Source organism: Nyctereutes procyonoides, unplaced genomic scaffold (assembly GCF_905146905.1).
Source record: "Nyctereutes procyonoides isolate TBG_1078 unplaced genomic scaffold, NYPRO_anot_genome, whole genome shotgun sequence".
Classification (NCBI taxonomy): Eukaryota; Metazoa; Chordata; class Mammalia; order Carnivora; family Canidae; genus Nyctereutes; species Nyctereutes procyonoides.
In genome coordinates, this window is record NW_026575051.1 from 64,353,217 (window position 1) to 64,380,408 (window position 27,192).

General features: G+C 50.6%; 1 protein-coding gene across 1 annotated transcript in view; it reads right to left on the reverse strand.

Annotated features, from left to right (window-relative positions):
- BEND3 (BEN domain containing 3) overlaps positions 1-22,635 on the reverse strand; it is a 34,937-nt gene extending 12,302 nt beyond the window's left edge. The window contains exons 1-3 of the mRNA XM_055330858.1: positions 22,520-22,635; positions 6,827-6,874; positions 6,146-6,348 (exon numbers count right to left, since the gene is read on the reverse strand). Of these exons, the coding sequence (XP_055186833.1) occupies positions 6,146-6,348; positions 6,827-6,863 (240 nt within the window). The 5' untranslated portion in view covers positions 6,864-6,874; positions 22,520-22,635. The remainder of the gene's footprint in view (positions 1-6,145; positions 6,349-6,826; positions 6,875-22,519) is intronic.
- Between the last annotated feature and the right edge of the window lie 4,557 nt (positions 22,636-27,192).

The following is a 27,192-nucleotide window of genomic DNA, read 5'->3' on the forward strand; positions in this document are numbered from 1 at the left end:
GCACGTCTTCCAGAGAGTACGTCTTCCAGAGAGTACGCAGTAGAGGATTCATGTGGCATCAAGGGCCAACCAAGTGAATGGGCTCCGGAGGGGTGGGGGGGGGTGGCATACCTCTGCTCCCCGCCCCAGCTCCCACATGAATGAATAATCAAGGCAGAGGTGGTGCTTACCTTTTTCACTTTCAAGAGAATTTTTCTCTTCACCATTACCATCATCAAACGACCAGACACAGTTAGCAATAAGGCCTGGAAAGCTCTCTACCTGCCAGAGCCAGGAAACAAATAGTACGAAGTGCCCAACATCTGGCAGGCACTATGCAAGGCTCCGGGGACACGGAGGACAAGCCAGACAGTCCCTGACCTCATGGCATTTACCCTGTGGGTCATCCTTATACTGTTAACAGATGAAGAAATTGCCCTGGTGCCTGAAGAAATACAAATCTGGGAGATAAAGCAATTACACTGGAGAAGAGACAGGCCAGGAGTGGAGCAAACGGTCAGGCCAGACACCTTCAGGGACTTCTCCCCACATTTTACAAACACCGCGCAGCCCTGGGGGCCACCAGCATGGGGTGGAACTGCCCAGTCTGAAACCAAGCAGGCTCGCGAGCACTAACTTTTCTGAGCCCGAGAAAATGGGAATGGCACAGCACCTCTCTGCTGCGGTTGTTACAGAAATTATTTTGAATCTCCAGCTGGTAGCAGAGCCACTGACGCTTAGGAGGTATTCAGTATGTTTGCACTGAATGAGTGAGATGACATTTCCATTCTCCAGTTGGAAAAACAAAACACAGTGACACTCTAGAATTAAAAACAAACAATGAAATGAAAAACCCCAGGAGAACAAAGCTAACTCCTGCCTGGCGTGCAGCTCTTGACGATTGCCCCCACTTCCGTGAACAAAAAGATGATTACCAATAAAAATGTTGGCTACTCACCTCCCACATCTGCTCTATTTGGCCATGAAGCCTTTTCCAGTGGAGGTGCCAAGTAAGTCTTTATACAGCCTTTTGTTTAGTTTTTTGAGGGAGGTTTTAGGTTTCTTCGAAGTATTGTGCTAAACGTCACTCTGAACAAGTCGTCAGCACTGACAGGAATCTGAATGTGATGTACCTTTGGCATCAAGGTGCACTCAAATCCTACCCTCCTCCCTTCATCCTCTTCCCTTTTCCTCGGGCTCGGGGGAGAAGATGGAAGGTGGTCTATGTCCTGACGTGGCTGGGGTTCGGAATCAAGGGCGCCAAGCCTGGGGCGTCCTAAGGGGTGTCAGATGGTCTCCCTTGGCAATTCCATGCCATTTTGGTTCTGGTAAGTGTGGAGGGAGGCAGGTGAATGCTGACACAAGGGGGAGGGGGAGGCTGGAGATGGGGACTGCGAGGCAGTTCTGAAGGCTGAGCTGGGGCAGGCCCTGTGCTGGGCTCCCTCACACACAAGAAACCAATGTGAGGTAACTATGGACTCTTCGTACAGGCTGGACCAGAGGAGGTGGGGCTCGCCTCCCCAGGCGCAGGGAGTGAGTGATCCCAATCACTCCTGATACTTCGCACCAGGAACAAGGCTGCCCCACTGGATCCTGGCACTTTAATTTCTATGCCTGACTTGTCGCATCTGTCTGTAGAGCTATTACTTCTCTCATCACTGGTTTGTCTTTTGGATTAAACAAGAAATGGTGCCATTTGTCAAGAAGGCACTCGGTCACTGGTCATAAACTTCTCTTCCACTTTTTTGGGTTATCGCTTGTTTCAGCCTCCTGGATCCTCTTGTTTCACTCCGGTAAAAAAGCCACATACATTGCCCCCAACCACCACCTGCATCCTGCCACCTTATATGTAAGAAGGATCAGAGAAGGTTCGGGGGAGAAGGATCAAGGGCTACTCACTGTGAATTAGAACTAGTGCCATTTTGAAAAATCAACATATACTAGAATTTCATAAAACTGATGGGATTGTTCTAAAATCCCAAGGGTTCTGAGGCTATTGATTTACTGACACATCAACTCACACAGACTTTTAAAAGGAAATACTGCCTTGAATTCGCATGACACCTTTCTACAAGGACCTCAAGAATTTCAAAAGGTTTGTACTTACATATATTCTTTTTGCAGAACAGGAAGGAGTGCGTGGATATCCACTTTACCTTACATATAGTAAGGAGAATAAACAAAACTAGTGAAACCCTCAAAATAAAATCCAGACTTAACATGTCTTTTCCAATCCAGAATCTAACAGGTTAGAACTGCCTGCTATATCCAATCTAATGAAAAGTAAACATAAATGCCCAACTAGAATATGTAAATTGGACGAGTGATACTAGAAATATTCAAATACAGTTTGGTTCCCTTTTCTCCAAACGTGTCAGAGTTCCAGGATGATGCCTGAAGTCCCAGCTGAAGCTTGCTGCCTCACCAAACTGAGAGGCCTCTGAAACTTTCCCATCGTTTATGTGATGCTCAGGGAAATCCCTCCACCGTGAACCTCAATTGGGTTCCAGCCCAATGCTTCACATACTGAAGGAGTCAACTAAAATACATATCAGAAGAAGCTTCTCCTTCCCTCTCTGCCCCCAAGAATGTGAGGACACTCCGTCCTCTGTGATGCCATTCCAACAAAACCATACTGAAGGAGAGGATAAAAAGGGGCTCCGTTGTGCAAGGAGACAATGGGAACACCTCAGACGGTCCACAGAGGCCACACTCCAGCCTCTACACGGTCAGAATCCCTTCCTGGGGTGCTTGTTTCTTACTGTGGTGGACTTTTATAAAAATGACAAGAGCTGGGCAGCCTGGGTGGCTCAGCGGTTTAGCACCGCCTTCAGTCCAGGGTGTGATCCTGGAGACCCAGGATCGAGTCCCACATCAGGCTCCCTGTATGGAGCCCGCTTCTCCCTCTGTGTCTCTGCCTCTCTCTCTCTCTGTCTCTTGTCTCTCATGAATAAATAAATAAAATCTTTAAATAAATTAATAAATAAATCAATCATGCTGTAATATAAAACATAAGAAAAAATGGTTACCTGTTTCTCTTTTTTCTTTTAAAGGTTTTATTTGAGAGAGATGAGTGAGATTAAGAGAGAACACGAGCTGCGGGGGGGGGCGGGGGGGGGGCGGGGAGCTGAGCAGGAGCCCAACATAGGGCTCGATCCCAGGACCCTGAGATCATGACCTGAGCCGAAGGCAGACATCTAACCCACTGAACCACCCAGGTGCCCTGGTTACATGTTTTTCAAACAAGCTATTCTACTAACCATCTTAGAGCTCTCATTCTACCAGTATGCATCTCACTCCGCCGTCAGGAGTCTGAGATTTCATCTGCAATCAACATTCACTGCACTGAAACCTGCTGTCCACACATAAAACTGTCCCCAGAGTCACAAGTCACACAGCAAGCGGCCAGAGTCAAGGGTGGGATATCTACAATTAATTTACTTAAAATGCTCATATAGTTATAAAAAATTTCAACTTTTTTTTCCCTAGGTGGGCATTACTGATTTTTTAAAATGTACTGTTGGAATATGAGTCATGGTTGTTTTGTTTTGTTTTTATTTTATTTATTTATTTTATTTATTTATTCGTAAGAAATACAGAGAGAGAGGCAGAGACACAAGCAGAGGGAGAAGCAGGCTCCATGCAGGAAGCCCGATGTGGGACTCGATCCCGGGACTGCAGGATCACGACCTGACCCCAAAGCAGATACTCAACCACTGAGCCACCCAGGCGTCCCTGAGTCATAGTCATAGTTGTAAGTCAAAACAACCAAAATGTCTTATCAACTGACGAATGGATGAACAAAATGTGGCATATTTATGATGGAGTATTATTTGGCCATAAAAAAGAAATGAAGAATTCATCCAGATGATCCTTGAAAATGTTATGCTGAACCTTGAAAATGTTATGCTAAGTGAAAGACATAAAAGGCCACATATTCTATGATTCCACTTGTATGGAACGTCCAGAATAGACAAATCCAGAGGGATAACGTAGACTAGTACTCGCCAGGCACTGAAGGAGAGGAATGGGGAGCGACTGCTACTGGGTACAGGGGTTCTCTGCAAGGTGATGAAAATATTCTAAAACATTATTATAGTAATAGTTGTAAAACTCTGTGAATATACACAAAAAAACCCACTGAATTACACAACTTAAATTAGTGAATTGCATCGTATGTGAGTTATATCTCAATAATTCAATAATTGAGGGGGTGGCACCCAGGTGGTGCAGTCAGTTGGGGGTCCAACTCCTGGTTTTGGCTCAGGCTATGATCCTAGGGTTATGAGACTGAGCCAGACATCAGGCTCTGGAGTCTGGGAATCCCTCTTCCTCTGCGCCTCTCCATCCCTGCTCACTCACTCTCTCAAATAAATAAATAAAATAGATCTTTTAAGGGGGAAGAAAAAAAAAAAGCTGGGGAAAAAAACCTCAAATAAATAAAGGTATCACTCAATGATCCATAATATAGAATGTTGGCTGATGCTCATTATAATATAAACATGCATATTTAAATCCTGGTGAGAATCTTAATCTCATTTTGCTTATTATAGGAAATGATAGTTTTACTTATTGAAGACTCACTCACTAAATCTCTAAAGTCCATGTACTTCCAATTATTTGGATTTGCCCTAGCATCTAATAGATTTTTGTTTTTAAGATTTTATTTATTTTTTCATGAGAGACACAGAAAGAGAAGCAGAGACCCAGGCAGAGGGAAAAACAGGCTCCTTGCAGGGAGCCTGATGTGGGACTTGATCCCGGGACTCTAAGATCACACCCTGACCCAAAGGCAGATGCTCCAACTGCTGAGCCACCCAGGTGTCCCTAATAGTTTTAATTCTTTAAAACAAACCAGTAACAACCCAAAGAGTCCCAAGGCTGATGCTCCATGGTGTTCTGGCTAATGATAATGAGATTGAAAATGTGGGCTCTCTTGGACAGTCAGACAGCAGTTGAATTCCTCTCTGGGTCTTTCAAAGAGCCTGTGAATCTATGTTGGAGAGCTTGGGAAAAATGTCCTTCTAAGAGTTTAAGGTGTAGACTGCTGGTCCATGGGGAGGTGCAGAGGTGAAGCATCCTAGGCCAGAACCCCGATACCCCAAGGCTGCCTCTCTCTCCTTGGTCTTAACTGTTCTGTGTATGTGTCTTGTCGCCCTGGACTGCTGGTTGCTAGAGGGGGCCACCATGTCCAGTTCTGTTGTCTTTTTCTCTCTTAGAATTTAGCCAAGTTCAGGGTGGTGCAGTTGGTTAAGTGTCCAACTTCCGGTTTCAGCTCAGGCTCATGAGATCGGGACCTGCATGAGGCTCCATGCTCAGCTTAGGATTCTCTCTCCCCTTTCCTCTATCCTTCCTGCTCGTGCATGCAAGCGCACATGCTCTCTCTCTCAAATAAATAAATCGTTTTCTTTTTTAAAAAAGAAATTTAGTCAAGTTCAATGTAACCAGCAGGTGACGAGAAAAATAAAGTGAATTCATACATAAAATTATAGGCTAGGGAGTAACAGGTATGTTACAAAAGAATTCTGCTGGGCAGCCCGGGTGGCTCAGCGGTTTAGCACCGCCTTCAGTCCAGGGCATGATCCTGGAGACCTGGGATCGAGTCCCACATGGGGCTGCAGCCTGCTTCTCCCTCTGCCTGTGTCTCTGCCTCTCTCTCTCTCTGTTTCTCATGAATAAATAAATAAAATCTTTAAAGAAAAAAAAAGAATCTGTTTACAAAAAGATTCACTGAACAAGTTCTCCTAATATAAAAGATGGGCTTGATTCAGGAAAAGACCTCCCAACCCTCAACTTTTCCAGGAATCTGTGTACAGTGTGTACTACGTAAAATGCAGTAGGCTTTTCTTAACACTCCTTCCTAGCAAGTGGAGCAAAGCAAAACAAAGAAATCAAAAGAAGATTACACTTTGCAGACTCCCCTAGCCCCATAATGAATCCAGACATATATAAGAATTCTAGCTAGAAAAGACACCTTCTAGAAATTTAAGCCAAGGATGGGACAGCTGAAATGAAAGCTTTCTCGTGCCCAAGGGTTTAGCAGTCGCCTAGATGCCCACAAGTAGAGAGAGAGAGACAGAGAGAGAGAGACGAGAGAGAGAGAGAGAGAGAGAGAGCATCTGAGGGTCAGAGCCCAAGCAAACGGCGGAAGGGGCTGGGCCCTCACCTCGGGAATCAGCCGCCGCCTCTTCACGCTGGGGACAGAGTCAGGCTGGCCATCGCCACCCGGCTGCTTTCGCTTGCTGGAATCCTGGAGGGCAGTGAAGACGCTGTCCAGAGGGTGCTTCTCGGAAGACCTGGAACTCACTGAGCAGTCCAGGGCAGCATCTTCGGCCTCTGTCTCCACTTTCACAGTGTTATTTTTTAGAACTGTGGCAGAGAAGAAATAGGGCTCAGTGGGAAAGACCACTGGGCCGCTCGGAGATTAGCAGGGTTCCCGGACTGCGCCCTGTGACACTATCACTCAGAAAATAGAGTCTAGTCACATTACAACTGCACTTTCCAACCTAGCGATGTTTATCTTACCGTGTTAGTGCTAGACAGTAAAACGACCTTGCAAGAACTTTTTGGTTTTAAGGTCTTTTTTGGGGGAAAGACAGGAGATGGAGAGAAAGAAACAAATACCATCTTTTAAATGATACTTTAAAAAAAGTAACTCTGGAAAGATACATAAGACATTTACAGCAGGTAAGTACGGGCAGAGGGGGATGGGAAGCAAGCGTGAGAGGAGGCTTTCTATTGATTTTTCACTCCGTAACTTTTTGTATTTTTGAACCATATCATGTATGACCTAATAAAAAATATTAAATTAAAATCACTTTTTAAAAAGAAGCTTTTTTTTTTTTACCTTCTTCTACATCTTCACTGAATTCAGTTGAGTTCATCTTCTATTCCACTAAATGAAAAGACAAAGACAAAGTCTTGATTTATTGCTTGATTTATTTCTTAATTTTCCATACCCATAAGAAATTCCCTTCCCCTCCCAACCCTGGCTCTGGGTAATGGAAGGTTAAGCTGATACTGTTCCCTCACATCATGGAAAACTGCATCCTCTCAGTGTTTGCCTGCAGTCGCTCAGAAGCAGCCAGGCCTCCCGAACACCCTCTGGGGGGACTTCTCCGAAACTTCACGCAGAATGCGTCTTAAAGCATCAACAGACTCACTCCCAGACCGAGGGGGGAATGTTATTTGAGAAAATCAAGTCTTACAAAAGACCCAAGTTCGGGTGATCTCCTGTGGGTCCCTGCTTTCTAAATTCCAGCCACAGAATGAAAAGGCTGGCTGAGGATGTAGGCCGAGGCTCCTCTGGACACAAGCGGGTCATGAGACTCCAGGTGTTCCAGAAAGACCCACGCCGCCCCTGATGGCAGCCAACAGTCACATGGCTACTGAGGACTGGAAGTGTGGCCAGCCCAAATGCAGATGTGCTGTAAGTATAAAAGTACACTCTGGATTTCAAAGATGTAGCAGAACAAAAAAAAAAAAAAAAAGGAAAATATCTGATCATTTTTTATGCTGATTATATGTTGAAACGATGTCAGATTTATTGGGCTAAATAAAACTTTATTATTAAAATTAATTTCACCTTTTCTTGTAATGTAGCTACTGGTGATTTTAAAATTACATAAGTGGCTTACATTCTATTTTTATTGGATGGTACTGGTCTAGCCCTTCCTTCCAAAGCAACAAGAAGAGTCAGTGTGGGTTTTTAAAACTCTCGAGCTCCACATAATCTGGTCCAAACCCTTCTTCTTACCGATGAGGGAATGAGACAGGAACGGGGCAGGGGCGCCACAAGAGAGCGAGGGGCACTGTAGAGGTTCCAGGGTCCAGTGCAGAGGCAGCCCTGACTCCCACTCCCACTGCCCCAGCCAGAATGGAATGGACACCATGATCACAAGTGGCATTAAGTCTCTGAGATTCCCCAAATTACGTAACAGCATCCATAAATAGTATAAGGAGTAAATGAGGTAGTGACGTTGGAAAACACGGACAGCCTGCACTATCGCCACTGAGTTGCGGTCCCACGACTGATTAAGCTGCCTACAGATACTAAGTTCCCATTTTGCGTAAGCATCAGAGGAGGGCAGGACTAAGAAGTATCTTTTAAGAAATTTCTAGAAGGAAGAAGGATGCTATCTACAAAGTCCAGTAAACTATTTACCAAATACCCAAAAAATGGTGTGTGGTCCCTTGTTCTAGATGGATGAATGAGGGGGTGGGGTGCAAGAGACAGTGACCGAGTCTAGGTGATCTATGCACGCAATAACAACTTCAAAATTCACTAACAGCAACACACATATAGTGCTTATGATGCGACGTGCTATCCTCAGAATGTCACAATGACTTTATGACAGGCATCGCTACAGGACTGATTTTCAGAGACACAAGTAAGAAAATGTAAGATTTATTTGAAAGTGCGATTACACTGAAAATAATTCCTATTTACCAAATTATCTGCTATCTGAAAAACGTAACACACAAGATGATGTTGAGAGAAAACAGTAAGTCTAAGATTCAAGGGCCTGAGAGCTATTTTACCAACAGTGAATCTCAGCAAATACAATTTCCATTAAATTCAAGGAAAAAAACTTGACATCTTCCCCCAGGGCAGGGATGGGGTGGGGTATCTATGGGGGGGGGCACAGGCAGGTAGGCAAAGTGTAGTCTGCAGACAGGAAGGTGGCCAATGCCAGGGAGAAGTTCAAGTGTCCGGAGCCGCAGCCCAGACAGGAGGCTTCCCAAGGGAATGCACTTAGGGCCTCGCCTGCCTGCCAACCGCCCTTGGAAACCCTGCCACACGGCCCAGAACCCACTCCCTGAAATCAAGAGCAGAGGTGAGACGCAGCAGAGCAGATGGGCAGGACCGAGTGCGGCTTCTCAGACAGGGTTCGGCGTACAAAACAAATTACTCCCTGGGGAGACGTGGTGGGAAAGGGAGGAGAAGGCGGACGGCTTATTTGGGGGAAAGAAAGGGTCAAGGTGAAAGAAACCACAAAGACTCGGCTAAGCAGACAGCATTAAAAGGACAAGCAAATCCTGGAGGAAAACAAGTGTCGATGAAAAAACCACAGCACGAGAACCAGAGTGCTGAGCAAGGCCAGCGTGGCCATCTAGTCTACCCCACTGCGTCTTCCCAGCGAGCAGCATGGAGCTGGGGCTGGGGCTGCGGGGGTGGCAGGAAGGGTATTCTCCAACCCACACCACGGAACACAGCACCTGCCTTCTGGCCGTCCCGTGTCAGAAACTGGTGAAGGAAGAGCACACATCTGAGCCACCCGTGGGTGGGCAGAAAGCCAGAAGGGGAGCTGGCAAGGCTCCCAGTGGCCGGCTTCCTGGGCAATCAAGACACCCAGAGGGCAACTGCTTTGGGGCCGGAGTCACCTTAGACCAGTGACCGATGCTAGGTTAGCCCAGAGGTAACCCAGACCACACGGCACGGGGACCCCTTCCCACCCAGCCAGCAAAAGTAGCCCAGCTCCTCGGCAAGCTGGGGAACCTCCCACTGGCTAAGCCTGAAGAACTCACAATGCATCGTGCGGCGGGGACAGGAGCGAGGGTCCTCGGTGACACCAGCTGCTCACAAACCATAAGCCAGACACGTCGGCCACTTCACGGACGCTGCCCTCTCACCCAGAGCTATTTTAATCCCAATTTTACCAATAGAGAAACCAAGGGCATACCCCTTAAATACAGACAATGCTTATGTGTCAACTATACCCCAATGAAAACAGAAAAAGTTATTTTTAAATTATCATTTTGGGGGCCCCTGGGTGGCTCAGTGGTTGAGCATCTGCCTTGGGCTCAGGTCGTGACCTCAGGGTCCTGGGATTGGGTCCCGCGTGGGACCCACGGGGAGCCTGCTTCTTCCTCTGCCTGTGTCTCTGCCTCTCTCATGAATAAGGAAAATCTTAATAAAAAATAAACAAAATATCATTTTGATTATGAAAATATACTATTCGAATATCGAAGGGGCAGAGGGGACACAAGGCAGGTGACTTGTCCAGTGTCACCAAGCTGCTAAGTGGCAGGAGGAGGGTTCAAAAAGAGTCTACGTGCATCTCCACTCAGCCACCTGCAGTGGAAATCACGAATCCTCCTCCTTCTGTTAAGGGTCTTCTGATGAGGGATCCCTGGGGGGCTCGGCGGTTTGGCGCCTGCCTAGGGCCTGATCCTGGAGACACCGGATCGAGTCCCATGTCGGGCTCCCTGCAGGGAGCCTGCTTCTCTCCCTCTCTCTGCCTATGTCTCTGCCTCTCTGTGTGTCTCTCATTAATAAATAAATAAAATCTTTTTTTCTTTTTTTAAAGGCTCTTCTGATGGGCACTGGCGCCCGTTTCCAACCGTGGATCCCTCTGCCCAGCAGCAGTGGAACACCCGGACCTGCCTTCGCTCGCAGGCGGCTACCTGGAAAACCAGCCCGTCCCATGCAGCGCACAGGCTGTACCCCACCGTACAGAAGGGGTGCTCCGGGAGGGGGGTGTGGGCACTTCCCGGCATCCCGGAGCAGGCACAGTGGCCGTGTTGGCGTCCTGCTGGGTGGATTGGAGAGGGCCGCACACCGCTACCTCCGCACGTGGCCACCTGCCCAGACGATGGTGACAAGGCTGCTCAGGCCGCGTGGACGCCGGGCCTGCCGCAGGAGTTCCGTTTCTCCCGTAAGCAGGTACGCAGGAGTCGCCAGCCAGCACGGCCGCTGGGACTGTGATCCGCCCGGCCTGCGGGGCGCTGTCGCCGGCACACCCTCTCCTTTCCAGGATGCTCTTATTTCTCTCGCCACGTCTCACAAACTGCAGCCTTAACGACGCATCTGCACGTCCTGGAGAATCAGCTTTCACCCCCAGCGGGTGGCTGTCCCCTGCCGCAAAAACCCCTGGCCAAACCCAAAGGGACAAGTGTCAGTGGGCCCCGTGCAGCCAGCTGCCACCTGTGGCTAAAATACCACAGGTTCTAAGACATCCATGACCTCTTGGGGGGGAAACTCTCAAACGGAGCCAGTCTCCAGGGGTTAATTTAATTATTGAAAATGTTCATTTCTTTCTCTCTTTTTTAAACCAAGCAGCCTAGGAAGCCTCAGGCTAAGTGACTGTCATGGGTACAGAAAGGTTTCAATGTTGGACATCTTGGAAGAGTGTGTGTGATTTTATTAAAATGCCTAAGAGCCTCTGCTCTCCTGCCCGGAGCCAGACGGGCAGTGTTCGACTTTGGGGGGCGGGGGTGGGGGGCATGACCCCGGCAGAGAAGCCTCCCGTTCACAAGAAGCACAAAAAGGGAGGGTAATTCCCCAAACGTTGAGAAATAACAACACACAAAAAAATAATAAATAAATAAATAACAAGACGCTTTAGCCACTGGAATATCAAATTACAAAGGCAAAGTTGCTCAGATTGGCCACATGGATGCACTACACGGGCAGGGCCTCTGCAGCTCCTGGGGGGGTGGGGACGGGGACAAGGGGGTCTGCGAGGACAGGCGGGGGTCTGGGGGGCAACGAGCGGGAACCAGTGCCCCTGGGACAGAACGATTCCAGGAGATGCCACAGAGAAATGCAAACGGGGAGAAGGTTCACAAATTACAGGTCATCGATGCCCATTTGGGGAGCTCACCTTAAGAAGGGAAGACACTTGAAGTCCTTTTTTTTCCCCCTCCCTCCCTTTGGACTGGAGAACCGAAGGCACCAGAAACAAAATCCCGAAGTACAAAAGGACATGCGGCTTAAAAGCCCACTGTCCCCGGGTCCCCGGGAGCCTCTGGGCAAGCGCGGCAGGTGCTGGGGTGCTGGGGTGCTCGGGGCCGCGGTCCTGCCGCAGGGGGGCCGGTCGGTGCCCGCACCTGGGCCGCAGCCGCAGCCTTGACGCCACGGACATTGGACATTTTGAAAATCAGCTTGGTCTTTTTTTTTTTTTTTCTTTTCGGAGAGCCAGTTTACGAGTATATTCAAGACCCTTGGAAGGGTTCCGTGAGATGAGAACTGTTTTTATACCCACTGCGCTCTCGCTGCCCCTTTCCTCTCCCGCGGAGGAGAGCTTTCCAGAGGCTACAGGACATGGTATTTTGCAAAAGACTGACCTCCGAGGCCGACAGGCAAATTCAGCTGACTTCTATCAGGTCCGATATTAAAGAGAGTTGCCAAGCATGTAAACAGCACAGGGGCGCCTGGCTCGCTCAGTCATCCGAGCCTGTGACTCTTGATCTCGGGGTTGTGAGTTCAAGTCCCACATCAGGTGTAGAGATGACTTTAAAAATAAATTTTTTTTTAAGATTTTATCTTTATGAGAGACACACAGAGAGAGAGAGAGAGAGAGAGAGAGAGGCAGAGACACAGGCAGAGGGAGAAGCAGGCGTGGAGCCGGATGTGGGACTCAATGCCCGGTCTCCAGGATCACACCCCTGGGCTGAAGGCAGGTGCTAAACCGCTGAGCCACCTGGGCTGCCCAAAATAAAATCTTAAAAAAAAAAAAAAAAAAAAATCTCAATACCAATCCTTTCACTAAGTTTTTTTTTGGAGGGGAAGAATAGTTACCTTTCATTAAAATATTAATGTTACTTTTCATAAATTAATATAGTTATCTTTCATAAAATATTAATCCATTAAAATAACATTTTATTATTAACACTACCTTTTAATATTATGGCTGTTTTTAAATGATTTTTTTAAAGATTTTATTTATTCATGAGAGAGAGAGAGAGAGAGAGGCAGAGACATAGGCAGAGGGAGAAGCAGGCTCCATGCAGGGAGCCTGATGTGGGACTTGATCCCAGAACTCCAGGATGATACCCTGGGCCAAAGGAAGGCGCTAAACTGCTGAGCCACCCAGGGGTCCCTGTTTTTAAATGATTTAACAAATATTTAAACACTTCTCCATTTTAATTTCTTTAAAAAAATTTTTTTAAAGACTTTCATTTATTCATTTATAGAGAGAGAGAGAGAGAAAGCATGCAAGCAGGGGGGAGACACAGAGAGAGAGAGAGAATCCCAAGGAGACTCAACACTAAGCACGGAGCCCGACATGGGGCTCAATGCCACGACCCCGAGATCACGACCTGAGTGAAAACCATGACTCGGATGCCCAACCGACTGAGCCACCCAGGCGCCCCTCCATTTTACTTCCAGCACAGTAAATATTGACAGATATAACCCATATAGGCCAAGGCTCTTGGGGTCTTCAGTGATTTTTTTCAGCATATAAAGAGATGCTGGAACTGGAAGGTTTAGGATCCTGTTCCTTGTTTTTCCACTTAATGTATCATGGAAACTCCTCTATCACTGCTTTTTCTAGTTCGAACTAGAAACTTCGAACTAGTTTCTAGAAACTAGAAACTGCTTCCCCCCCGGAAGCAGACTGGGCGACAAGGACCCAGAGTGAGTAGCTTCTCTGGGAGGGGATGGTGAGGGCCATGGTAGTGTGCTTCCGTGGGGAAGGAGCGCCCTGTGTACAGGCAGGGCTGAGGGCACTAGAGGGGCGGCCCCCTGTGCCCATCGGGGCCAGCTCCCGGGGTGCAGGCGCACTATGCCATTCCCTGGGACCCCTCTCCCTGCTGCCCTGCACGCTCAGAGGAGAACCCATACTTTACACTGTGTAGAAGATGCCGCGTGGAAAGAACTTTACAGTAAACTAACTTCTCTAACAATCCTATGAGGAAGGGACTCCTGTTGGTCTCATTTTACACGTTTGGAAACTGAGGCACGCTTTTAGAGACAAAAAGGACCTTGGAGACGATCTCGTTTCCCACGTCTGGGATCCCAGGCTCAGGAAGGCTGGGGACATGCTCAAGCCTCCCTGCCCGGGGCTCCGGGGAGCACACCCCGCACTGTGTGCCAGCGGGGGCACTGTCCTCTGCAGGGGACGACGGACCGCACAGCTTCTTTACAGGGACTGATCGCAAGCAATCCAAGTAGAGACAGAGGGCCTGGGTAAGGAAGACGGGACTCTGGGAACGTCTGTCAGAGGGGAGGATGGGTGAACACTGTAAGATAAAAGTAACAGGAAGGAAAGAGCACTCAGAACCCCAAGGTTCGGAGATACTACATTAGGGTTTCCATAACAACCATAACTCACTCAAATCTAGTAAACACGGGCCGCCTGCCACAGCTGTGCAGCCCACCAATGCTCACCGTTTTGCGACCTGGATACAAATAATTTCCAGCTCTGACATATACTTACCAGACTTTTCTCTTTTGCGGGGTGGGTAGAGGAGAGAAATAACATTAAAGCAAATTCTAGGGGGGGAAAGAATCTACTTTGAAAAGAACTTTGTAAGGGAGGCCTGGGTGGCTTTGCCGTTGAGCATCTGCCTTTGGCCCAGGGCGTGACCCCAGGGTCCCAGGATCGAGTCCCACCTCGGGCTCCTGTATGGAGCCTGCTTCTCCCTCTGCCTGTGTCTCTGCCTCTCTCTCTCTCTGTGTGTGTCTCATGAATAGGTGAATTAAATCTTTTTTTAAAAAAGAAAAGAAAAAACTTTGTCAATGTTTAGCTGGGCAAATCTTGATCTTTCTCATCACCTTCTGCTTATAAGGGCCTATACCCAAATCCTTCTGTCACCTGCGGAGTCTCAGGCACCTGGAAGTTCGGATGTGCAGCGACCACACTGAGGAAGGCAGAGGATCTCAGGCCAAGCGCAGGCAGGAATGAGTGTTAGCCTGAGGGTGGAAATCCTGGTGCAGAAGCCCTCCACAGCCATCAGCTGTTATTATTTACTGATAAACACAAAAGTTGCAGAGAAAGAGGGAGAGACAACAAACTGAATGTGACCTGGAATGAGATTCCCCACGGATCACCATTGTTATTTCCACTATACAAAGTTAGGAAGTCAACTTCCACACATTTTCTCAACACACGAATTCGACACCTCAATTGACAGAAGAGCTGAGCGTTAAATTATGTGTAAAGATTCAAAATCAATTGTTCATTACAGGGCCAACCCAGTCAATAATAACATACTTCAAAGTTCACTGGGGATATGTCAACTGCGTAATTAAAAACTGCCATAAAGCAGCTGGAAGGAAATTTGCCAAAATGTTAATCACCTCCAATTAGGAGATTATGGATGATTTTTTTCGTAATATTTCCTTCTATTTTCCAAATGTTCTACAGTGGGCATCCAGCTCTTTGAAAGTGAAAAAGAAGCTTTCAAAAGTGAAAAAATAAGAAGTATTACAATATGAAAACAGCACAGGGCCAGGCTATATTCTAACTTAGGCCTACAAACAACTAGATGCTAGTTATGTAAGATCAAATCATTTTAACTTTTAAACATTTAAAATGCTGATAATCTAAGAAATGAGAGAACTGACAAGTCAGGAAAAACCTTTCATAACTGTCTCTGAATTATTGCCTCTGAAGGTAGAAAATGCTCCTCTGTGTAGGGAGGAGAGATCAGGAAAAAGTCTCAGCTCATAAACCTGGGTGTGAATAAGAAGGTGAAGAGATCAGTTCTGAACCATAAGGAAATGTCATTTCCTAGCGGGTACATTATAGGCTCTGAGATTTGCCCGATACTTGAAGGGTCTTCAAAATAAGGCCAGTTTTATGGGAAGAAAAAAAAAAAAAAAAACGCAACAAGACCAGAAAACCAGAGCACGGTCTTGTGAACAGGGGTGGAAGGCCGGGCCACTGGAGGGTTTGTGGCGGGCTGGGGAAACCAGTGGACCGGCCGGAAGCTCAGCAAGTTCGCCAGGGCAGGGGCCTCCCTTTCGGGGTTTCTGTGCTCTGCATGACAACTGTTAAACGTGGCCCTTTCTTCAGCCTGTTCTCTGGTGTCCGAGAGATGTTCTGACCCGCCTCTGGGACCCTCCTCCCGACTCCTCAAAACTGGCCCCAACTGGGCAAGCAGAGGCCTGCTCTGAGGGGCCTGGCTGCAGGGACGAGCAGCGCGACGTAGCGGGGAGAGGGCAGGTCGGGAGGTCTGCAGAGCTGAGGAGCGGCTGAGCCAGAGAAGGGAAGGTGTGCGGAGGGCACTGGTTCGGGTGGGTAGTAAGGACCTGACTTGGGGAATCCCTGCACACAAGCCGCAGCAGGGAGAGCGGGGGTGACCTGGGGTGGGGACTCCTTGCCAAAGCCCCACTGCCTTTACAGGGGCACGGTCTCCTCCCTGAGTGTCCCACAGGTGTGCAAAGGACGACGCGCCCCCGTGCTGCTCGGCCGGGGCTGGGAGCGGCCAGGGGTCCTCTCCAGCACGTCCCTCCCAGAGAATCCGCGCCCGTGGGAGCGGGGAGGCGCCAGGGCTTGTGGCCGGCCAGGGCTCGCACGGGACAGCAGCGGCCCAGAAATGGGAAGTACTTGGGCTTCCTGAAACCTCGAGGTTCAGGGCGCAGCCGGCTGACCCAGGACTCCGGCCCTCTCACTCGGAAACGGCCGCCGAACGTAGCGCGGGCCACCGGGCCGAGGTGTGGTCCGGGAAGACCAGGCCCCTGCGGCCCCACCTCGCATCCGCCGCACGAGAAGGGAGGCCAACTCTCCGCATCGGAAGGGCGGCTGGAGAACGTGAGGCCCAGAAGAGCCCTGGGCTGGGAGCCGGAGACCCCGCAGCCGGTGGCTCAACAGTATCGCCTCACACAAAGGCTAAAGCCGAGGAAATACGCTCGGATCCGTTTCGAGGTATCACGCGGAAGACATACTCAGGCCTTAAAAAGTTTATGATCTAACAGAAACTCACCTCATCCCTTTCACAGCCGTCACAACTGATCTGACTTTGTGACACCCGTCATAGTGATTTTATTTATTTTTTAAGTGTATGTATTTTTTTTTAAGATTTCATTTCTTTATTCCTGAGAGACACAGAGACAGAGAGGCAGAGATAGGCAGAGGGAGAAGCAGGCTCCCTGTGGGAAGCCTGACGCGGGATTCGATCTCGGGACCCTGGGATCACACCCTGAGCCAAAGGCAGATGCTAAACTGCTGAGCCACCCAGGGATCCCCCAAGTGTATGTATTTGAGAGAGAGAGAGCGAGCGAGAGGGAGCAGAGCAAGCGAGAACATGAGCGGGGGGTGGGGGCAGAGGGAGCGGGAGAAGCAGACTCCCCGCACTGCAGGGAGCCCCAGGTGGGGGCTGGATCCCAGGATCCTGGGATCAATGACCTGAGCCAAAGGTCACTGACTGAGCCACCCAAGCGCCCCTGTCAAATGACTTTAAAAATTAAGCACAGGAAAGGAGGACAACAGCTCACATTCCGCAGTGCTGGCTCCTCGGTCTGTTTTACATATTAACCCACGGAATCCTCACAAGAGCCCTCTGATTTTGCAGGTGGAGAAGCAGGGAGAGCAGCGGAGAAGGCATTAGAGAAAGCAAAAAGAGGGAAGGGAGCAGGGTGGACTCAGGCTCCTCATTGGAGCCTTCCAGAAAGAGCCGGACCAAGTGGGGCAGGACCATCCCACACTCTGCCTCCTGCCTTCCCACTGAGCGCCGGTTTGCAGGCTGGGCTCTGATGCTGAGCCAGCCACCTGGCCAGATGGGCCCTTGGACCACCAGAGTAGGGACAAGTGCAGCTGATCCCGAAGAAAAGGGAATTCCCTACTGAACTCTAGGGTTAGAAAGATTCGGGTTAAAACCCTGGCTCCGCCTCTGTTCAGCTTATTAACACCGGGGACAAGTTGCTTACCAGGCCCTGGTTCTTTCTTCTGTAAAATGGAGCTCAACACACTACCCTACCCAGAGAATTTTTGCAGAAACTACAAAGGAGAAAATGACTGGCACATTGCATTTAGTGAATGTTATCCGATATAAACCTTTAAAAAAAAAAAAAAAGATTTTCAGAGTCATCTTAACAGTGGATATTTTTTAAAGCTGCAAAATTAATATGGCTCAAAGCTTTTAAAAGTTTAGTAACTTAAAAGTTTAGTAATTTTCCTTTTAAACGAAAGGCACAGAAAAACTAACTGGAAGGGGATGAAATCAAAACGCTCTCCCTAAGGACAGAAGGAATGTTCCCATGCCATCTGCTCTTGCGGGGCTCGGGTCTCTGCGTTTACAGGACCGGCTGGGAGTCCTGGGGCTCTCAGAACCCGGCCCTCTTGGCAGTGGCATCCTGCCCCTGGGACTTGCAGGACATGTTTGCAATTTGTTTTTATTTTTAGACACATCTGCAAATGCAGTCTGAAAAATACCAGTCCTCGCAAAAACCAGGGCAATTTTCCCCCGAGTGTTCTAAAGCTGTAATTGTTGCTGCCTTCCTTAGAGCACAACCACGTCTTCCAGCATGCCTGCCTGCGGTCCGGCCTGAGGGTGACTGCGCGTGACGCCCTCCTCGGCTAGGCCATGGCTAGGCCGTTACCGTCAGCACCTTCGTGGGGCCCAGGAGGGGCCCCTTCCTCAGACATCAACCTGTAAGAGGCGCCAGACTTACAGCTTTAACCTTGGCACCCAGAAGCCGGGGCTCAAGGAGGAAAAGAGGGCCAGCACACCCCAGCAGTCACCCATGTGACTGACTGTACAGTGGTGACTAATTTTCCTAGGAGGTACAAGCTGAGTTTCCTCTGTACTTCCCACTTTTTCGAGTGCATGGTCTTGTGACCACATGAGCTAATTAGAGGTGGGGCAGAGTCTGGTGTAAATACCCCCCCCCAAGCCCAAGCCTCCGGCCTTCCATTCACCAGCTTCCATGCTCAAACCCACGGCCCCTGGCCGGCTCCACTGGAGGAGCAGGTGACTCTCCAGCTCCGGGGTGTGAGCTTGAGCCCCACGTTGGGTGGAGACATGAGTCCTATAAATAAAAACTTAAAAATTAACCAATAAGTAATTCATTCAAATTGAGCAATCAGTGCCCTTATAGATACTGATGCAACTGCGTTTCACTGCCCACTGATACTGAAAAGGAGAGGAGCGGGGCCACTGGTAGAGAACAAAAAACTAAGAGGGTTGACTTCAAAACCCGTGTTTCGGGATCCCTGTTTCGGGATCCCTGGGTGGCGCAGCGGTTTGGCGCCTGCCTTTGGCCTGGGGCGTGATCCTGGAGACCCGGGATCGAATCCCATGTCGGGCTCCTGGTGCATGGAGCCTGCTTCTCCCTCTGCCTGTGTCTCTGCCTCTCTCTCTCTCTCTCTCTCTGTGTGTGACTATCATAAATAAATAAAAATTAAAAAAAAAAAAAAAAACCCGTGTTTCAAGCTGGATTGAAAATGAGGGGTGGGCAGGTTACCAGGTGAGCTGCTGAGAAAAACTCAGCGCTAAAACAATCATTCGGGGGCGGCTGGGGCTCAGTCAGTTAAACGTCTGCCTTCGGCCCAGGTCTTGATCCCAGGGTCCTGGGACTGAGCCCCATGTCAGGCCAGGAGTCTGCTTCTCCCTCTCCCTCTCCCTGCCACTCCCCCTGCTTGTGCGCTCTCTCTCAGTCAAATAAATAAATAAAATCTTTTTAAAAATTAGTTAAGTAAAACAAAAGTAAAAGGTCCGATCACTTAGTGACTAACACGCCAGGCATGAACCACCACTCCAAGTAAAATAGCACCTCTCCTGTTTGACATATGGAAGGCCCGATGCCAGCACGGAGCACTCTTAGCATGGCATGTGGGGGTCATGTGTGGCAGCTAGTTCCAGAAACCACATGAGCTCTGAGCTGAAATAATGTTGCAAGAAATACTGGGGAGGGGGGGGGCAAGAACAACTGTCCAATCTGAAGGGGGAAAGAAACAACAAGACCAAAGTGATGCTCACAAAGCACATAAAATACCCCATTTGGGGGGGGGGCGTGTGTTTTTACGTGACATTAAATCTTATTAAGGGGCACCTGGGTGGTTCAGTTGGTTAAGCATCTGCCTTTGGCTCAAGTCATGAACCCAGGGCCCCGGGATCGAGTCCCGCATCGCATCTGGCTCTCTGCTCAGCGAGGTGCCTACTTCTCCTTCTCCCTCTTCCTCTGTGCTTTCTCTCTCAAATCAATAAAATCTTTAAAAAACAAAAATATTGGGGCACATGGGTGGCTCAGCTGGTTGGGCATCTTCCTTCAGCTTGGGTCATGATTCCAGGGTCCTGGGATCGTCCCACATTGGGCTCTCTGCTCAGTGGGGAGTCTGCTTCTCCATCTGCCTCTCCCCCTGCTTGTGTTCTCTCCTTTTCAAATAAATAAATAAAATCATATATATATATATATATCATACAGTAAGATTTCCTCTCTGGGGGGAGGGGTGCACAGTTCTGTGAAAGATAACCACATATATACATCCCTGTAACCACCAGCAAGGGGAGGATACAAAGTCCCATCAACCAGAAGATGAATTCTACAAATAATTCCTCAAACTTCCTTTAGCCGGCAAGGAGCACAATGAATAATAAGGGGAGCAACTATAATTCACCACCTGTCATCACAATCAGGTGCCAGGAAAAAAAAAAAATGCTATACCCCAACCTCCCATACACTAAACACCAAGTTATTTTTGCTGGTTGGCTAGCAACCTTCTTGTGTTTCTCCATTATAAAATTCTGAGGTATTTAAAAGACACATCCCCAGATTTTTCATCTGGTGTCAATTCAATTCATAAAAGCTTCTTGTTTCCTTCCTCATTGCTTCAGGGGCTTTTTTTTTTTTTTTTTTTTGTCAGTTCTAAAAAGCGGCAGGTGGGACGTGCTGCAGAGATTACATTTTCACCTAATCAAATCTGTCAGGGTTGATTCTAATTTTTCTCTTCGTAATTATTACACACTCTGCAATTCCTCCGCTCACGCAAAGGATGCTTAGGAACCTGGAAGTGACCAAAAGGGGGACGGTATTAATAAACGGGGCAACGCGGTACACCCATCAACAGGTTATTGGGATGATCATCCTGTCTACTAGGTCCTAACTGGTCCCTCTTCTTTGCTGTAACTAAAGGGAAGGACATAAAACTTTTGTGTTACATTACTTCATGGAGGGAATAGGTGTCTCCAGCAAAATAAATAAATATAGATAGATAGATAAATAAAATAAAATAATAAATAAATTAATTAATTGATAATAAAAACACCCAACATTCAGTGGTGGAGTTTTTGCGTGACCGATATTAAAAGCTCTGGTTTGACCCGTGAATCTCATTTCAAGGGCCACGCGGACCCCCGGGGACCCCCTGGCCGGGATGGGCTGCTCCCGCCCAGCCCCCTCGTGGAACCCGAGAGGCTCTCCACTCCTTGGGCAAGTGTTCCCTGAGCACCTCCTGCACCACCAGGCACCGGGCTGGTGGCTGGGGATGCAACGCGGGGAGGACGCAGGAGTGTGCAGGCGCCTCTGCAGGGAGGGCGGGCGGGCCTGGCGGGGTCCTCTAGGGTGATATGAAACCGTGAGCTAGGGACGGATGATTAACCAAAACAGAACAAAAACCGAGGGGGTGGGGGTGCGGACAACAAACGAACCTCCTCCTTTCCTCTCTCAGACACCCAAGCCGGCCCGAGAGCTCACTCCCTTGCAGCCTCAGTTTCCCCGGCGCGGTGGCCCGTCACAAGTCCCCTTGGGAAGTTGAACATCAGCAGCCGCGCCCCGTGCACCTCGCCCGGCAGCCGGTGCGGGATGGGGGGGGGGCCGCCGCCCTCTCAGCCCCGTAAAACACCTCGTTAAATAAAACAACAGAGCCCACGCCGCGGCCCCCCAAGGCCCCCCCGGGGAGGCTGCAGCCCAGCTCGCGGCAAGGCGAGGGCAAAGCCTGCGTGGGAAACCGCGTCTGCAGCGAGAGGGGAACGGGGCGGCGAGCGGCGGCGGCGGGCGCCCGGGCTACAGCCCCGCGGGGCCGGGAAGGCCTCGCGCCAGGCCGGGTGCGCACACCCAGGGCGCCGGGCCCGCCTCCAGCTCCCGGGCAGCGGGAAGCGCGAACCGCGCCGTGGACGGCCCGGGCGGGGGGGGGGGGGGGCTGCGCCCCCTGGCGGCGGGGCCCGTGCCCGCCCGCTCCCGGCCGCCGCCGCCGCCGCCGCCGCCGCCGCCGGCCCAGCTCCATTTGCAGACTCGGGAGGCAGCGTCCCTGCGAACGGGGGCTCCTCCGGCCGCCGGCTCCCCGCTCGGCGGCGCCCTCCAGTCCCCGCCCCCTGCGCCCGCCCCGACACCCCCTCGCACACGCCGAGCCGCGAGCCCCGCCGCAGCCCGGCCGAGCCCAGCGCCGGCTCCCCGAGCCTTCCGGCCGCCGCGGCCGCTCCATCGCGGCGCCGGGCGGGGGTGCGGGGCCCGCGCACGGCGCGAGTGGGGCGGCGGCGGCGGCGGCGGCGGCGGCTCGGACCGTTCCACTCCGCGCCCCCCCGCCCGCGCGGCGCGCGCTGCCCGAACGCCATGGAGCCGCCGCGCTCCGCGCTCCGCGCTCCGAGCGGGCACAAAGGGGCGCGCGGCACAATGGGCGCGGCGAGCCCGTGGGGCTCCGGCGGCGCGGCCCGGCCCGGCCCGCGCGGGGGGTGGGGGGCGCCGCTCCCGGCGGGCGCGCTCCGGGCGGCCCCCTGCGCGCCCCCCGCCCTGCCCGGGCTCCGGCCGCCGCCGCGGCCCCCGCGCCCGCCCGCGCCCGCCCGCGCCCGCCCGCGCCCCCCGCCCCCGCCCCGGCCCCGGCCCCGGCCCCGGCCCCGGCACGGGCGCCGCAGCCCCGGCCCGCGCCGCACTCACCTGGGGCGCGAGTTGTGCACTTCGCCGAGCGGGCCCGCGCCGCGTCCGGGCGCCACGTGGGGGTGGGGGCGCGGGGCCGGGGCGGGGGGCCGGGGCGGCGCGGCCCGGGGAGGCGCTGGGGGCGGCGGGAGGGCGCCGTGTATTTTCCCCCTTTGTGTGTGTCCGTGCGCTGCGCTCTCGCGTGACGTGACGGGACTCCGTGTGTCATTTCCGCACAAGGACACAGGAGCCCCCGCTGCAGTGGAACCACAACCCCTCCGCCCCCACCCCGCCCGCCCCTCCCCGCCCCCTCAGCGGGAAACACGCGGGACCGGCGGCGGCGGCGGCGGGGGGGGGGCTGGGGCTGGGGCTGGGGCTGGGGCGCGCGCCCCGGGGGCCCGGGCGGCCCCGCGCGCTCGTCGGGCGCCGCTGCACGTGGGCCCGCGCGGGGCGGGGGCGGGGGCGGGGCGGGCGGGCGGGGGCCGCGGACCCACGGCGCGCCCCGGGGCAGCGCCGCCGGCAACGTGCCTGCGCGCCGCGTGGCCGCCCCCCGCGAGCCATGGCTCCCAGCGCGGTGGCTCAGCCCCGAGGAGTTGGACCTGAAAAGCCTCTTTTTCCACTTTTTTTTTTTTTTTTTTTTTTTTTTTGCCCCTCCGCGGGACGGCGACTGTGCGAGGCGTCTCCTCCCCTCGCGCCCGCGTCCCTGCCCGCTGGGTGGCAGCCCGGCCGTGGCCCTCCCCTCCCCTCCGCTCCCCTCCCCTCCCCTCCCCTCCGCTCCCCTCCCCTCCGGGCGGGGGTTCCCGCGCCGCGATGCGCACAAAGACCTGGGGGCGCCGGGACCCCGCACCCCACCCCCTCCGGGGGGCCCGGCCCGGCCCGCCTGCAGCCCGGCGGGGGCGCGGGAGGGCGACCCCGGCGCGGGGAGACGCCGGCCCTGGCCACTCCCCCGGGCAGGGGGGCCGCCCCCTGGGGGCGAGCCCGAGCCGAGCGGAGCCGAGCCGAGCCTCGCAGCCCCAAAGTTTCGGGGTGTTTGAGGCGCTCGCAGCCCCGAGCACGGAGCGGCCCGCGGGGTGTCCGCGGACACGAGCCGCCCCCCCCCCCCCGCTCGCTGGGCTGGGCCCGAGCCTCGCCTCCTGCTCCGGGCGCCGCGGGTCGCAAGTCGACCGACCCGAAACCTACCCCTCGGGCATTCTCTGAAGTCCCGGGGACTTGCAAGGGGTGTGGCGTGTGAAGGTCAGGGAAGCCCGATCCAGCAGTTGAAACCGCGTTTACGTGTTAGGCAAACAATGAGGATGTAGGTGTTTGTTGTGCGTGTGTGGTTTTTTTTTTTTTTCCTTAACTCTTTTAATTTGCCGGTCGGAGTAAAAAATATAAAAAGAAAAATGCAAATGGTCCCATCTGCTGCTCACAGCTGACTGGCTGCAAGGGAGGACCATGTGGCCCAGCCCCGCGCGGTCACCGAAGGTAGTAGAATGGATTTTAAAAGAAGGCAGACGCCGGCTCGGTGCAGCCCGGTGGCGGGGACGCCCTGAATGCCGCAGGCTTCGGGATTACCGACTCCTCCTCCCGACCACTCCCGTTGGGGATTCGGTCATTATGCAAGTTTCCTCCCTTCGGGGTTGGAATCAAAAGGCGCGCGGTTCTCTGAGACCTTGGAGGAACTCCGTGGAACCTTCTGGAGCTGCATGTGGATAGCCCCATTCGGAGAGGAGTCAGCACTAATTGCTATGCAAAGTTAGCAAGCCTCCGGGAGTAACCGAGCTCTGCATCCAGGGGGTGCTTTTATGAAAGAATCTATACGTGCTCAGTGTCATTCAAAACAGGATGATGAAAAGAATGGGGCCGAGATAGCAGCCCTTCAAATTCAAAAGACTTGAGAAGCCCTATCTACATTTAAAATAGGGCGGGGGGGGGGGAGGAAGGGAGGAGGACCGCTTGGGGGTGAATGGTTAATTTATACATTCCCAGAGGACGGAATGGAGGCGCTTCGATGTCTGCCGGGAACTTGACTTTTTTGCACTCGCACATTAAATAACACGTATGATCCACTGCCTCGCTTGACTCGCTTAACAGATACAGCAGTTTTAGTCTCACCTTCAGTGTAATGTGACAGTTATAATTAGAATTTAAAGAGTATAAATTGCATTTCATTAGTTCAGTTTTCTGGGATTTCCCAGTTGAAGAAGTTAGGAAGACGTGAGAGCAGCGTTTAAACTCACTTTGCATTTTTAAACCGCTCCGAAGCAGTGGTTTAAAGATGTAAAATGACCTCGTTACATTTTTACAAAGGGGATTAGATGAGATATGTGTTGGGAAGGGCTGTGTCTTTGGCCAGCCCTTCCCGGTAACAAGTGAGGTGTTTAAAGATAAATAATAAAACAGTAGAAATAAAATAATAGAAACCAACAGTTCTTTTGTGCATATTTGAAACCAAGGATTTTTTTTTTTCAGATGCAGTAATTGTCTTAATAAATAGCATCCAAGGCGAGCAGAGGGCTTACCTTATGGCTGGCTTTTTAAAGCATCTCTCTTAGGAAAGGACAAAGTGACCTTGAGTGTGATTGTAAATTACATACCTTAATTTGCATAACTCCGCCGCTCTACTTAACAAAGTAAACTGTTCATTCCAAATGAGTTATTACCTGAAATGGATATCATTGCCATCTAGGAAAGGAAATCGCCCACCTTCAAAGGGTTTTGTAGGTTCTTTGTCCTGTTTTGTTTCCTATGGGAAAATCGTACATGAAGGTGAAAACAGCAGCTGCACTGGAATAGTTGTATCACACTTACTTTGGAGGCTTTAAAAAATAATAGGTCTAAAAAAATTAATAGGTCTGAAAGTGCGAGCAGATGAAAGTGATGCCTTCTGAAAAAATAAGAATGAACATGGAGTAAGATGGGGAGAAGAATGAGGCATGAAAAACCATTCCTGCCCAACACGACCCTAAGAAGTCAGTAGGGGTGACGGTTCCTGGTTGGTGGGGATGTGTATAAAGACCTGAAAAGAAAAAGACCTGAATTTTAGATATCTGCCTGATTGGAAATTTCTTAATTATAAATGCATTTTTCAAGTTTTCAAATTAGAGTTGCTGCAGTTGATCTAATGAGCTCATTTCCAATTTTACCTGAGTCAAATGCAGCAGGGGGAATCGGCTACTTGGCCATATAAGGATTCACATAAAACAGTGTAACAACTCAAAAGGAAAATTATTGCACAGCATTTAATGAAGAATGGGATATATATAATGTAAATATATATATTTGAGAGTGGCAGACAGATAGGCATTAGGTTTCAGATATCTTTTAACTGCTATTCTAAAGGTTTCTATCATCGCTAAAATATATTTATAGTTGCCAAGACAATATTTAGTAGGGCTTTCTTTTTTCTTCCTCGGTAGTTAAGTCTTAAAACAACGCAACAGATTTCACTGTTACTTGTGAGACATTTCCACTTTATTTCTTGCCTGCTGGATGTATGATTTTGCCAACTCTTCCGCTTCAAACACAAGTAGCTGACAGATCCAGTTCCATGAATACTGACAACAGAAAAGTAAGAAGGATAAAAAGTGGGACCACGTATTAACTTTTATTAAATAGAATTTATGGAAAGACACACCTTGAAAAATAACTTGCAAAACTGGCTTTTCTTCGGGGGAAATTAGGCTCTGGGAGTTCAGCTTAACCCCTAGTGTGCTGGGGAAGAGGGAAAACTACCCTCCGTGGAATCCAGGGCCGGTAAAGGACCCCAATATGGGGGGAGAGGGGGGAGCTTAAGTTTTGAATGAAAAAAGCTGCAGAGAATTCGTGCTGGGCAGTTCTTCTTCTGTATTGAAGGACTATTTAATAATTCATAGCAGGTTTGAGATTTTAAGCACCCAACATAGCCATTAAGATCTGATTTTGGTTGAATTTCTGGCTTGCACAGTAGGATTCTGCAAAAAGAAATGTTAGGAAGAGCGAAAATTGCTGTAATCCCGCTCTCGATTTCAAGCCCTTGAGAAAACGAATGCCAATCTGAACTACAGCTCATTCTCAACCCAGAGCGCTGGCTGGAGGCGGTGCAGCCACCAGGGCCCGCACACCCAGAGGGGCGCCCAAGGGCCTGCAGTCAGGAGTCCCCACGACGATCACACAGCTGCGACAGGCAGGAAGCAGGGAGCCAGAGGAGGCTGCTTTCCCAGCCTATCAGAGTCCATCGAAGAAAAAGAAGAAAAAGGAGACAAAAACTATTCTAGTGCCCATTTTCAAGAAATTATTTCATGCTCTGGGTCAAGACTCCTTAAATGAAATGGTGTATATACATAGATACACACACATATTTGGTCTTATTTGACCTAAAATGTTTTCTGTACAATGAAACACCTCATAGAAATGAACCCGAAATCCAGTGAGTCTACTTCTAGGAATCCAACCTGGAGAAATACCCAACCAAAGCTACATCTACAAGGATGTTCATTGCAGGATCATTCTTGGCACAGACACACACACACACAAAAAAAGAGAGAATTTGAAAAATTGTTAAATAAATGACATGCTATGACATACTGTGTAGGCTTGTAGAAAGAAAAGCACTCTTTTTTTATGGATACAGAAGCGTAGTCTATGCCGTATTATTGAAAAAGGAAAATTGGAGATCTGTTTGAAAGAGGGCTTGGGCGGCCTCCATTTTGACCCCAAACTTTCCAGAAGGTTCT